At 42.8% G+C, this 14,144-nt stretch overlaps 1 protein-coding gene across 2 annotated transcripts; it reads right to left on the bottom strand.

The window, feature by feature from the left end:
- Positions 1-6,498: 6,498 nt before the first annotated feature.
- On the bottom strand, positions 6,499-14,040 carry KPNA2 (karyopherin subunit alpha 2). 2 transcript variants are annotated; one of them, XM_065647698.1, is made up of 11 exons: positions 14,023-14,040; positions 11,439-11,554; positions 11,204-11,341; positions 10,689-10,777; positions 9,574-9,842; positions 8,576-8,670; positions 8,222-8,485; positions 7,275-7,508; positions 7,006-7,188; positions 6,748-6,897; positions 6,499-6,639 (listed from the first exon to the last, which is right to left on the bottom strand). In XM_065647698.1, exons 2-11 carry the CDS (start codon positions 11,511-11,513, stop codon positions 6,547-6,549), a joined length of 1,590 nt encoding a protein of 529 aa, XP_065503770.1. In that variant the 5' UTR covers positions 11,514-11,554; positions 14,023-14,040; the 3' UTR covers positions 6,499-6,546. The 2 variants fall into 2 exon arrangements, with proteins under 2 accessions (XP_065503770.1, XP_065503769.1); XM_065647697.1 differs by lacking the exon at positions 14,023-14,040 and adding an exon at positions 12,329-12,372.
- Between the last annotated feature and the right edge of the window lie 104 nt (positions 14,041-14,144).

Genomic DNA, 14,144 nt, shown 5'->3' with positions numbered 1-14,144 from the left:
GGAAGCAACCACTAAGATTCAGAATAAGCTGTTCAAAATGTGCTGCTGCCTACACTCACACAGTTTTGTGAATTACTGACAAGAACCCAGGCTAGCTGGGTGTGGAAGCACCACATCTTCTCTTACCTTAACAAGTGTGCAGACATCCACAAACACATTACAAGAAAACCAAATCTATAAATAAGATTAATCATGATGCAAAAGCATTTAGAGGTTCAATAAACAATAATATATATTTTTTTAAATCAAATTCCTAACCCTTTCTGAACTGCAGAAATACATAACTCATCCCACAACCTGTACTAGCTGCTTTTGCGCTTTCTTTTACCAGAATCACCCACAAGCCCGCTGCGAAATTGATTTGAGAGGATTTAAGATAAAGCTCTCTCTAAAATTATCTCATCCTAAAAATTATAAAGCAAGGTTGCATGCCAGACGAGAGCAAAGCGGATATTTAAGTAGGTTAGTGGGTCTAGCGAAGTGCTGAAAGTAACCTAAAGCAAAAGCCGTCACCATGTGTCTTGAATCATTCTTTTATTCCATTCTTGAAATACTTTAAAATAGAACTGGAGGAAAGACTTTTTTTTTTTTTCTCCCTCTCTTTTGAGCAGTAGAATTCAGGGGCAATATGTCTAATTAGGCAATATGTCTAATAAAAGATGTGAGGTCTTGGTTCTGCAATCACATGTAATCATTCTGCAAGCAGATATATTGAGCCACTCCATGCAGATGTGCTCATTCACTGACTGCAAAATTTGGGTTTTTTGAGCAAATGTCATATTCCATTTGTTCTGCAAAGTGCCTTGCACAGTTCCGTTTCTAACAAACATATTGCTAGAAAGACATTATGTTCTGATTTGAGTCTAATACACAGTTGGTTGGCTATGAGGAAGTAAGCCCTCTGTTTAGCTATTTTTTTTGGTCATGTTTATGCTTTTTTTTTCAGTTGGTTACTATGGAACACTGAATTCTGTTGACAGCCGCAAATCCACTGTGCAACATAGCAGATCAAGTTTTGTATTTTGCAGCAGCATAAGATATCTGCACATGCTATTGGTTACACTGAACAGAAAAGTTTTTAAAGGTAGTCTGGGCAAAAGCTGGTTGCAGCAGTGAGCTAATCTTACTTTTCTTCAGCAATTTCTAGAATTACTTGCTATTAGAACAGGTTTTGTTAGAAATTATTAGATCCCCATTGTCAGTCTTCCTCAATCGTCTTTTTCCTTTCTGATTTAGCTTAGATCTCATACAGTTGTTACCATTCCTCCTCTACTTACATTTTCCTTTTCTAACCCATGACTGGCCACAGACTGCAGGTGTTGATATACACTTCAGTACAGACGGGCTAATAGCTTCAATTTTGGGAACTGTATGATACAATCTTTCTACACAGAAGGAAGATTCCTGCAAAGCAGTTCTTCAGAAATGGAATGTGGATGTCCTGTCTGTCCCGCTTTTATTTTCCTATACTGGTAACGTTCTCTCTATTGTAAGTTATGTGGACTGCAGGAATGGTGGTTTTTTTTAGCCATTAGGGGAAAGGAAATGACATATGGAGAGAATTCAAGTCCCTCCTCATTCCTAGAGAGTCTCTCCAGAAAGTTAGTGAGCTGAGCTCCGTCCAAGTGTCGTTTCCTGCTCAGAATTGGGAAGGGGAGCTGGGGGTAGGAGGAGAGACGGATACGTAACGTTAAATTGCTGCTTCTGATTAACAGCAACATTCTGCAAATAATTTCGCAGTCTTGCTTTGAACAGAATTGAACCTCTGCAGCCCAAATATGTGTAGCAATCCACAGATGAAAGAGCTATTTTTACATCTGTTTCATATAGCGGGTAAAAATGAAGTGATTTGGATGATGGAAATGTGCCTTGGAGATGATTTGAGATTTTCTGATAACTTTGAATATCCAATCTGCCACATGCCCACAGCGCATAGTTATGTACTCCTGGTGTTATGACTATTTTACCACTGTGAACCTATGCACAAAACAATCTGTTACAGATAAAAAATTAGGCAGATTTCCACTGTTTTTATACATCTCTCTCTCAAAAAAAACCCCACAAAAACCCAAAACACCCCATACACCTTCAAAAGATGATCCCATGATTTTCATTTCACATTGCAATGCAAATTGAGAAAGACAGAAAATAAAGTAGAACAATTCCTCAATATATTGCCTCTTTTGCTGAGCTCATAGGTGTAATCCAACCTCTTCTGCAGTGCAATCAGTGCCATTGATTTTGCTTTTAGTGTATCAGTCAGTTGAAACTCCCTGGTGTGATTTATACATCACTCCTAGATTTGGCCCATCGTTTTATTTAAACAATTAGCACAACATTTTATTGTGGTCAAGCAAGTTGTGCTTGATAAGAATTATCAGGATTTTTCTCCACCGTACTTTAATTTTTCTCTCCTCTCCTCATCCCTTTAACTCCCAACTTCGCTCCCCTCCCACTAATGACACTCCCGAGGGCAGCGGGTGAACTGCAGCCTGGAAACAGGCCACGGCTCTTCCACGAAATCTCCTGGCTTCTGCGGAACAGTCCACTTCCTGGAGCCGGCCTGAGACAGACAGTGCTCTGCAGTCAGGCACAGGACTGGAATCCCGTGACCCTTATTCCCTGTGAAGGGCTATGAAACTCACAGCGAATCAATTCTTCCTTAGCCGTCTACATTTTGAGTTTCTGCCCGACCTCTCATCGGTGCCATGCTAAGGATCAATAAGATGGAAATGTTTTCCAAACACGACGAGCACTTGTAGCTTGAGTGTTCTAATGAATGCTCTTTTTCTGAAGTTTGCAATTGGATTAAGGTACACCCCTCTCAACAGAAGGAGGGGTCACCTAATTCCATCTCAGACTTTTCTCCTAACATGTTCCCCTGAAGGGCAGTCAAGCTAAGACCAAAGGGTTAATGTGTTTCCCATCAGATTTTAAGCGAGAGTGCCAACATTTTCCTCTCTAGGCCAAATATCACTGGTCACAATTAACCTTCATTAATTACTTCTGTTTTGAATAAAAGTACTTTTTCCCCAAATTGTACACACTCCCAAAGTTTAGACCTGTGCTTAAATGTTACATTGTACCTTATCACAGAAGACATTCAATCCTGCTGGGATAATCCTATATTCAGGAAAAGTACAATCGTGACCAGAGGTGCCATGGACTAACTAGAGGAATGGACACCAGGATCCTCAGGCTCCAGGTTAATTCTACCAGCTACTTTCTGGATGTCTGTGGATAACTTTCTTGTATTGCAGTTTGCTTTGCTGCAAAAGAGATTTAGAAACAGAAGAGATGTGAGAAATATTGTTGGCTAGTGAATTCCTTTTCCTGTAAACTTACAGCTGTTTTTTTTACTGATATACCACTGTACAGCTCTGCGCAATTTAAGTAATTCTGTACAGAGCAGCAGGAAGCAGATTCACTTAAAAGAATATTTCACAGTCTAAATCACAGAAAAATAAAGAATAGATTTATCGTGATTTAACCATTTCTAGCTCTTCCACAGTTCAAACTGTTCTTCCTGTAGTGGAAAGTGAACAGACAGGCTACTGAAGAACAGGACTGCAAAGCCTCTGCTTTTCTTTCAGAGCTTCGCATCTTTGGAGACAGCAAGTGGAAGCAATCACACAGGCAGCATCTGCTAGCATCAGAATTTCAGGGGTGGTTCCGTTTGCTGAGATCTTAGCCTGAAATCTTGCCATTGCTCCACCGATAAAATAGCATTAGCAACAGCTGCATTCCAAGGCAGTTGATGTCAGCAGGGGTCTGTTATTGTTGCTCTCAGCACAGAGGAGCTGGCAGGCTGACACACAGGCCACCAGACATTTATTCCAGCCCTTGTCCTGAATTAGGCATTTGCCAAATAAAGAAGGCTAGCTCTTAAATCTGGCTGGGCAACACACACACAAACCCAACCAAAAAACCAAGAACAAGGAACAATAACAATTCTCCTCTCCTTTTGTGCTCCTACCACTTTAAGCTAGAAACACAGCCTGATAGGTGACTCTGATCCTAACCTCAAAAATAGTTTGCATTTTCTTAGAATAAGGAGTGACTCACCCCAGTCACTTACTCATAATCACTGTAGATTGTTGCTTGTGGAAATACGTGTTGCCAAGAACAGAGATCATTGGTGGATAGGCTGGACGCATTTTTCTCGGATAAAAACAAAGTCTCAGTCCCCAGAAAGTTAATTATTAAGCCACTGAGCTGTCAGGCACCTAGAGGAGAGTATGCACCATTCTGTTATTAACTCAGTATATTAGGTAGTTCTGAAACAGGCACTTCAGGAAAAAAGTTAGAGAGAACACTATTCAACAAGTGTTTGGCATTGTCATCTCCTTTTCTATATAAAGAGATAGAAAAGTCAGATTAACTACAGATACACTAAAAAGCAATTAAAGCAAGGAGTTGTGTTTTTACAATAACAGTACCCTGGGATACCACTTTTGAAAGATTATACCTTATATTCAATATTTAACCTGGTTAAATACTCAGGAATTAGCACATAGATGTTTTCTGTAACTACAAGAGGTGCCCCAAGGGATTTTTTTGTTCCCCTCAGTGTTTTCTTAATAGGAAAATAAAGTACATCATACCTGAGTGGTCCAGGCTGGGCAAAACTCCACAGCAACCTCTTAAATGCAAATGAAACTGTACGGTTGCCTGTAGCACCCTCTACCGCAAGCCGTGATATTTTACAGAGTGAGAAAACTGAGATTACTCAAGAACTCTGATTTATGCTTCACAAATCATTCCATCATTACCCATGTAAACCCATGAAGTGTGGAAACAACGATTTCATTTATGAAAGCTGACTTTGCCTAATTGCTTTTATATAGGTTAATTCTTTCAGTTCTCTACACACAGTTACACAGGACCCAAGTGAGTGGCTTGCACAGAGAAGTCATGAAGGTGTATGTGTGATTATCGGCCTCCGGTAAGGGACAGTACCACTTTTGCAAGCAAATGTGAAATAGGTAGTACGAGACTTGCACAAAAACAACACTAGCAAGTGGCACCTTCACATTAGCCATAACTCATTTAAATAAGTCTTAGGTAGCAGTACATGAGAATGGTCATTTTGGTTTAGAAAAAGTACCCTTTTAAGATCAGGCATCCTTAGCAAAGCATTTCCACAATAACCCAAATCCACTTACATATGAATGCAAACTGTAAAATAGACTTGAAAGCACACAAGCAGACTAATACACAATACTAAACAAGATTTTTTTTTTCTAATCAGCTTCTCTTAGCAGAAAGGTTTGTTGGTGTTGTGTTTTTAAAACCAACGCACTCCCTCCTCAATAAAGGGGGATTCAAAGCCTATGGAAACTCTGGAAGAATTGCCTACACATTAATTTGTTTTCCTGCCTTTTATTAATAACTGAAGAGATATTTAACATACAACATGCTATGTTTAAAGTCCAAGTCATGCTTATGAAAAATCTAGCCATGAAAAACTGATCTCTCCTGCACCATCCTAAGAGCTGGAGGCTCAGAGAGCTCAGTCAATATAGCTATTCAGACACAGGCCGCTGTGACGTTCTGGTTAATGAAACAGCTAAATCCAAGCTTTTCCAAAAAGCTGGAAAAACAGGACTACAGTTCTTCCCACCCATTACTCCAACACCCCGCACAAACACCTTTAGAGACAGGGTAGGTTACTGTAAGTAACCATTTGGAAGCAGAGGGGCAATAAGATTCCAAGATGACACTTTCATTTCTGCTCTCTAGCGCAGAGAAGTCCTTCAAAGCATTTTGTATACTCTATGCTAAAGCTACCTGAACATACTCTACCATTAGTTTACTGCTGCACTTATCCCTCCTCCACACTGTTACTTGCAGTTAAGTAGTGCTACTACGATCTTTAAATATTTCTCCAAAAGGCAAAAAACTGTATACTCAGTTATGAACAGAGTAGAATGAATCAGATTTCTTTAAGAGATATCTAGAGAAGCAGCAATTCATTTGTTCTGCAGCAACAGAAGCCTGCTATACAAGAAGTCAGAGCATGGTGGGGGGGCAAGCTGTTTTAAACCCACAATCTTAATAATCTCCCATGGGTTTAGATCTGCATTCTTGCCATTGTACTTTCTGATTAAGTATACTTACCATATCAGTCACCTTGAGAGCAATTGCCACAATTTTATTTGATGTATTGATATCACTTTATTGAATTTCAAACATGAATCATCTTTAAAAGCCTACTCAGTGTATTGATTACAGCAGTAGGTTACGTAGAAGGTAATAGGTTAAGAGGAGGTTTGCAGAGTAGTGGCACATGCTGACAGGACAGTGAGATCCAGAAAGAGAACAAGTATTTACAAGTATCTCAGAAGCTTAGAGTTAGAATTTCACACAATATGTACAGTTTTGAACTGTTCAAGTATGTTTCGGTTGGACAAAGTGCTACAGGTCACATATAAAAAAAACCAACACACAGTAAAAAAAAAAACCAAAGAGGAACTATTAAGACAAAGAAGTGGCAGTCATTTGTGTGCCAAACAACTTGTAGGTGGGTTGCAGTATTTGCAAGACCTAGAAGCTGAATGTATCTGGAGTATTGCCCTGAATTTGGAAAGTGTAGCTGGCAGCAGTAGATTCTGGCACGACATTTTGGTCTTCTTCCTCCTAGAAGAAAGAGGTAGAAAGTTTTGAAAGAGTGGTAGCATTTCAGCCTAATAGTCAATTCTAGAATACAAAATAAGAGTGGAAAAAAGTCATCCTGCAGCCACTTACTTCTGCTGAGAAATATTTCTCAATCAGGGTGGATGAGGCTTTATACACTTGTTCGTTTTCATGTGACTGAAGAGCTTCAATTTTGTCTAGACCGCCGCACTCCTCAATCATGAGGCAGAGTTTTTCAGTCTCATTTATCTTCTCAGCGGCCTAAAAGAGACAAGCATGGAATAGCCTCAGGCAAGGTGCGTGGCACTGACTACTGTATAACCACTAGCAACACCTTGGACAATAACTGAGTATACTGCATTCACCTACCAAGAAGATATTAGAAATAGCATCCAGAATAACTAGCACAGTTTTGCTGTCTTTAGCCGAGAGGAGATTCAGTAGTGGTTCAACAACACCAGCCTGAACGAGATATACGATCTGGTCAATTGTTCCACCACTTGTGTAGTTAGTCACAGCCCACACAGCTTCCTTTTGAGATTTGAAATCCCCCTGTGGAGGTAAAAGCAGGGTATTTGAACACAGATAGTAGTAGTAATAGCAAAAGCCTCAATGTAGTAAATACAGTTTTTGTTTACCTTCCTCAGAATACCAATGAGATAAGGCACAAGACCATGGTCTACAACTCGCTGAATCTGGTCCTGTCGGCCAGCAGTGATGTTGGACATCGTCCATGCTGCTTCTTTTTGAATGTTGTTTTTATGATGAGAGAGGAGACTTGGAAAAACAGATAGTGCTCCCGAGTCAATAACCATCTGCGTCTGCTCATCAGTACCAGTGACAATATTTCCTATGGCTCTTAATGAAGGGGTCTGAAACAAATATGAAAACAGTACTTAGGAACAGTACTCATCTAATCTGTGCTTGAGCAAATACAGCCACACATGATGCCCCTCCACTCTAGCTGTCCCACTAAACAGCATGACATGCTCTGTACTGATGAGCTTTATGCTCCTCATTACCATTATATCTGCAGACATCAAGCATGTTAAGACTGCCCATCTTCCAAGGCCAGTCTGCAGACAACTACCCAGGACAGAGCTTAGGAAAACCATCTCCCAAGTGCCAATGCACTTTTATTATTCTATAATTATAGTGTGCACAGAGCACTAAATACTGTCCCTAGAAATCTGGATTTGTCACAGGAGTTTATAGTTAAAACTAAGCTTTAAAAGGATCTAGTTAAAGATGTCCCAGTTCATTGCAGGGGGGGCTGGACTACATGACCTTTGAAGGTCCCTTCCAACCCAAACTATTCTATGACTCTATGATTCTATCACGTTGACTGTTGTGCTAAATCCACTGATTATGTAAAGAAGGTGACAGCCATCAACAGCAATAGTCTATGCCTCATGTGGGGCAGTCTCCAGGCAAGATAGAAGCTCAAATCTTACCTACACAAAACCTGGAACAAGGATCAGGTTTATGTAGGAAAAGAACCATTCAGTTACATGGACTCTGTTCTAACTGTAGTGTTATTCATGACTCAAATCAAGCAACAGCAATCTGCATGTCTGATGCTTACCATTATGGGCAGTTCACTACAGCCCAGGAGTTTCACAAGTTGCGGCACCAATCCAGTTTTCACTACAACTTCTATCCTGTCATTGGAACCATCTGTTAGATAAGAAAGTGCCCAGCACGTGTCTGCTAACACCTCAGGGTCATCATGGTGCAGGAGTCTAACAAGAGTTGGAAGAATCTGCTCAATGGCTTCTATGGGTGGCGCAGGATTCTTATTACGACACAGGTTTGAGAGGGTCCAGGTAACATTGCGTAAATATCCAGACTGCAAGAGTTGAAAGAAGTGGTTCACAACAGTTTCACTGAGTTTGTTCACTTATTAGTAATTATAACTTCAATCATACTGCACACTTACAGCCAGAGAAGAAAGATCAGGAACAGCTAGTAGACTCAGCAGCGGCTCAATTGCACCAAATTTAATAACCAGATCCCTGTAGGTAGAACCATCCCCTGAGAAAAAAAAAAACACCAACACAGCCAGGTGAAGACCAGAATAGAGGGATGTGTGCATACAGAATCATTATGTGCTAGAGGATGATTTTCTCTACTGCTCAAGAAGAGCTAGGTAAAATAAAAAGGCCACTGAGCTTAACTTTCTGTTGGAGAAAGATAATTTAGCATACATTTTCTATACAGCTTTTCTTAGAGTTTATAACTAAAACAGGGATTTGCATATTTATTTGAAAACATATCTAGGCCCTACCACTAGAACAGAGCTCTTCCCATAATATGGGACTTCGAATGTGTTATAATCAGCAGTTGCATTAATGGATTCTATACTGTAATGCTGAAGGAATATCTATGTTTGACTGAATTCTTTTATTGCAAGGTACAAAAAGTACCTTATAAGTGAGTTTAAAAACGTAAAAGGATGAACCCTAAGAAGACTCCAATCAGACGAGTCTTATTGAGCTCATTTTCTCTGCAGGAAGACTCACTATTCTCTTAAGGCACAACTGTAGGAAACCATAATAATACAGTAAATGCAATAGTATTTAGAAACCTGATCTAAATTAATATAGTTGTTTTAAAAATCGGAAGCAAGGAATATCGGCCATCACATACACAGTTGCATGAGCCATTTGCTTGTTCCTTCTAGTCAACACACAGAGCAGAGCTCATCGATAAATCACAAAAACATCCAGTGAGATGTGAAAAAGCCTCATGTTGCAGCATGGTTATGTAGCTCTGTCAAAACTGAAGTGAAATATGGAGTCAATCCACATAATGCAACACACAGTTTGCCAGGTATTGCATGAGACACATTATATGTGCATGACATGTCAGTAATAACGTCCTCCTATTTTAAATAAAGGAGGAGGTGTGAAAGAGTTGCATAGCATATTGACATACCTGCAATATTTCCTAATGCCCACACAGCCTGTTCACTGATGTGAGTGTGGGGAGAGGCCAGGAGTGCAATAAATGCTGGAATAGCCCCTCCATCTACTACTGCCTTTGTTTGTTCTGATGTGCCAGAAGCAATGTTGGTAAGTGCCCAGGCAGATTCAAACTGAATAGGACTACAGTCTGCTCTGCCCAAGAAAGAGACAAACTTGGGAATCAAACCAGCCCGAATTATGTTGTCTATGGGGGGCTGCTTCTCTCTTGAGAGGAGTTTCCTGAGGAGAAAGACAAACAGAAAGCATTATTTTTGCCTGCAGAGATCTGAACAACAGATTCCATTAATCAGTCTAAAAAAAAAAAAAAAACACACCGCACACCAAATCCATATTTGAAAGAGGAAAAGATTTAGCATTGCCTTAACAGTCAGAGAGGGCAGTGCAATAAGACATGAAAGAGAAATGCAGGCAAGCTGAACACTAGTTTCCTAAACCTCTGTTAACATTGTTTTTGGCAAGTCTTCACTATATGAGAGGTTTTGTTCAGACTCTGAGATAAAGCAGACCCGCAAGAGTCATAATCCATCTGAATTGCCAGGTGTTTCTCAGCAGACAGAAGGTTAATGGCTGCCAGAAGCAGCACTGCAGCAATATACAAGCTTGCTAAAGGAGATTTTAGACTGGCAAGCAGAAAGGAAACGTGACATACTTCAAACCCCAGTCACCTTAATGTTCACATTACTCTAAGGTAGATCACTGCACTTAAACACTGTAGTCAAGTATTAACACTGTTTAAAGATACCTTATTCTGCTATAACAAAGGGTTTATTATTTTTACTCCTACAACTCCAAGACTGCCACCTCAAAACCACTAGAAAGAACTACTACTTCCTAGTAAAATATTCAGGCACTTTAAACAGGCAAAAGCCACATAATTTCAATGAAATTATTACTAAATGAAGTGTTCCTAAACATTGTATAAAAGGCTGACTCGGGTTTTGAAAATACTGATAAGAAGAGCCATAGATGCTGCCATCAGCAGACACTTCAGCTCATAAGCAAATTCTTTTACCCTGCCTGGTTACTGGCTTGCACAACTGAATTGGTTACCTCCAAATCTCTTACCTGGCAGCTTGAGTAGCCTGTAGCTGAAGCTCCATATTATTACTATTAACTCCTTTGACTATTTCTTCAACTGACCAGTGTGCTGAAACCTGTACAATCAAGAGTTACATTAATACTTTGTTGGGAGGCATGTGTCTTCATGACTACAGAGTCCTATATATTATTACGAATGTTTACAACAACTTTTTATTAAAAGATTACACTGTTATGTGATACTCCAAAACCATATCAGCTACAGCTTTAACTACAGTTATCTGAACTACTGAAAGGTTTGTTTTTTTTTTTTTTTTTAGTTGAGTTCTTCACACCACTATTACACTGATACAGCAGGCTTAAACATAACTGCCTAAGCTATGTTTTAAAGGCGTTGTCCATTAGAGTTGGCAGTATATACTTAAGCTGGTAATACATACATGTAGTGCTGTGTTTCACACGAGAAGGAATTCGTACTAGTGTGGCTGCATGAGCTCATATTGCAAGACCGCCAAGTGCGCCCGTCCCAAGTACCCATTTACCTGATTGCCTCTGTTTTCCTGAAGGGGAGAAGTGGCATCATCTGGTAAAGTGCTAACATTTCTTCTTTTAAGCATTTGGTCATCTTTCTTAGCTTTCCTCAACTCTACATTGACTTCAATACGCCGCCTTCTCATCTCCTGGAGGATATACATTCATAGTAAATTCTTGGCTTTTACAACTCACGATGAAAGAAATGATGGCTAGGAAGTAGTGAACTGTGGCAAAAATACTCACTGTAGTATCCTTTCCTTTGTTCTTGAATCTGTTCAAGCGAGCTGCTGCTGTATTGGTATTCTCATTAGTAGACATCTTGCTTATCAGATTTTTGAGAGAAACAGATAAAAATAAACCTGAAAACAGTAAGAAAGCAAGTTTACTCCATGCGATTTAAATTTAAAAAAAGAAGATCAATACTTGAGAATCAGACACTTGTCCGTATTATGTACAGTAACAGCCTCTGACTCGATTGAACATGCTAGTAACATAACAGCTGTCTCTTTAAACACTTGGGTGTTACAGCAAGCTCTAGCATTAACACAAAAGCAGTAGACACACACGCATGGTTTTAAGACGCTTCCAGCCACAAACATTATCAAAGTCGTTGTTTTTAGGAGCAAGATTGGTCTTCCTTCCCATGGACAGCACACGTACTTTTAAATACTGTTTTCACTGTGTCGTGTGGTTACATTGCACAAGCACCCCATCCAGTCCCACTCCGGCCCCCTTTGACAGGAACAGCGAGATTTCGCAATGGAAAGGCCCCTCGAAGGAGCTTGGTGTGCCGGTGCGGCCGGCAGCACACTAGCAGCTACACTGCTAAAAAGGCAGCCCCTGCACCTTGGCAGGCTCCGAGGTGACCCGCTGCAAAAATACCAGCTTTGTTTCGGCCACAACTCAGCCAGAACACACAGCCCGCTCCGGGACGCGCCAGCCCTGTCAGCCCCACTCCACACAGTGACCTGTGACCGCGGACACCCGAAAGACTCCAGAGGGAAGCCCCCATAGGGACTCCCGGCAGCGGAACCCACTCCCTTCCGACAGCCCAGCGCACAGCCCCGCGACCCCACACCCGGCTTCTCCCCGCCACAGGCTCCCTTCCTGCCCCCACGGCCAGGGACCTGCACCTCAGACTCCGCGCACAAGCCGTCCTCCCGCCGCCGCGCCGCTGCCAGCCTGCGAGCACGCTGCCACTGCCCCCGCCTGCTCCTGGCGGGATTTAAATTTCCCGCGCCCTCGCCCTGCCATTGGCCAGTTCGAGCCATAGCAACGTCCTGATTGGCCAGTTTGAAATGCGGCTCGTCTCGCGATGAGGAGCAACGGGCCTCCGCCGCGCTCCCGGAAGAACAGACCATACGTCAAGTACTCGAACACCCGCCCCCGCCTCAAAACTACAACTCCCGGCACCCCTTGCGCGGAGGACTGCGCCGGGCGTTACGCGGGAAGCGGCGCGGGGCATGCTGGGAATTGTAGTTCGGGGTGGGGCTGGGCTGGTGCGCACAGGGAGATTGCCACACTCTGGGGCAGTAACGTTATATTTCCTCATAAACAGCCCAATTTCTACCCCAATAACCGCCAGGTCACCGCAGGCTTTTCCCGAGACTCCCTGTCTTGCGTCTCCTAGGAAAGCGGCGCACAGGAATTTAACTAAAATGGGATGCGAGATTGCAATTTAAAGCAATTCAACCGTAATCTGGACAGGTCGAAACTAAATTGTACAGAATGACAGAAAAAGTATGCTTGCCCCTGGCGCATGCCCACAAAAATCAACAGACTTGGGATTGTTTCAGATGGGTTTGGCCATTTTACAAGGAGCGGAATACAAAAGCACATGCTATTTCACAGGAGATGTAATTCCAACCATAAAACCTGGGGGAAATCCATGACTCTGCCAGCAATCCAAGCACTTCAGTGTACAGTTCAGGGCACAGAAGTATCAAAAATGCACATTGATACATCTGAGTGTTAAACCATCAAAATAAATCACTTCTGCTAATCTGTAGATGCACGCAGTAGTTTACAAACGTACGCAGAGGAGGAAGAATTACCAGTGACATTTTACATAGCTTGTTTTGGGCCTTATAGTTCTGAGCTTTGTTAAATAAGAACATCACAATAACGTTTAAGCAATAGTAGGGAAGTCAGGAGAAAAGAAAGCACATCATTCACCAATGGAGATACTGAAAAGGACTAGTTTCACAGAAAAAAAAAAAAAAAGCAGCTCAGAAGTAGAAATACAGGTAAAACACCTGGTGCGAAGAAAGTCTGCTGGGTCATAAATTGCTGGAGACTACAGCAGCATAACCGGGATGGAGGAGGCAAGCGGAGCGCAGGGCTGGGTGTTCCGGGGCAGGGAGAACGCTGGCGGGGATTTGGGAACTGGGGGTGGCGGCGTGTGAGGGGCTGCAGGCCAGCGCGGGGTGAACATGCCTCGGGTGGGACGAAGGCGTCACAGCTTGAAGGGCTGAGGGAAAGGAGACAGCAGAAGGTCCGCAGGAGGAGGGACAAAGGGCCTCGAAGGCAGAAAGACCAGTCAGAGCAAAAATCCCCGCGAGGTGAGAAAACCACGCGCGGAAAGGCCTGGACGGGGCGGAGCTATTGGCACCGCAGGTCCCCGCGGGTGTGGCGAGACCGTGGCGCGAAGCCGGGCGTGGGGTGCCCGTGAGGGGAAGGGTTTGCAGGCGAGGGGCCAGGCGAGGGCGGTCACGGAACCAAGCGGATCTGCTGAGGCGCTCGAGGGACACGGGAGCTAGCGGGGGCTAACGGCCGCCGCGCGTGACAGGACCCGAGCGCGCGTGAGCCGGGACACGCACGAGCTCACCCGCTGAAGGCGGTGGCCGCGCGGGCTCGCGTGACGTTGAGGGGCGGGGCCTCGAGGCCCGTGCCCAATGGCGTGCGACGAGGGAGGGGCGAGGGGGCGGAGCCCTGGGAGGGTGGGGCAGA

This window comes from Caloenas nicobarica, chromosome 18 (genome assembly GCF_036013445.1).
Source record: "Caloenas nicobarica isolate bCalNic1 chromosome 18, bCalNic1.hap1, whole genome shotgun sequence".
In the NCBI taxonomy this organism is placed as follows: domain Eukaryota; kingdom Metazoa; phylum Chordata; class Aves; order Columbiformes; family Columbidae; genus Caloenas; species Caloenas nicobarica.
The sequence above is the reverse complement of the archived record's forward strand: the minus strand, read 5'-3'. Positions and strand labels throughout refer to the sequence as shown.

Bases quoted from the DNA above. Each gene is read 5' to 3' on its own strand.
- KPNA2 (XM_065647698.1), bottom strand. From the start codon at position 11,513: ATGTCTACTAATGAGAATACCAATACAGCAGCAGCTCGCTTGAACAGA. The intron at 11,342-11,438 runs GTGAGTATTTTT...TATATCCTCCAG, and splicing joins ACAAAGGAAAGGATACTACA to GAGATGAGAAGGCGGCGTAT. The intron at 6,898-7,005 runs GTAGGTGAATGC...TGTCTCTTTTAG, and splicing joins CTATTTCTAATATCTTCTTG to GCCGCTGAGAAGATAAATGA.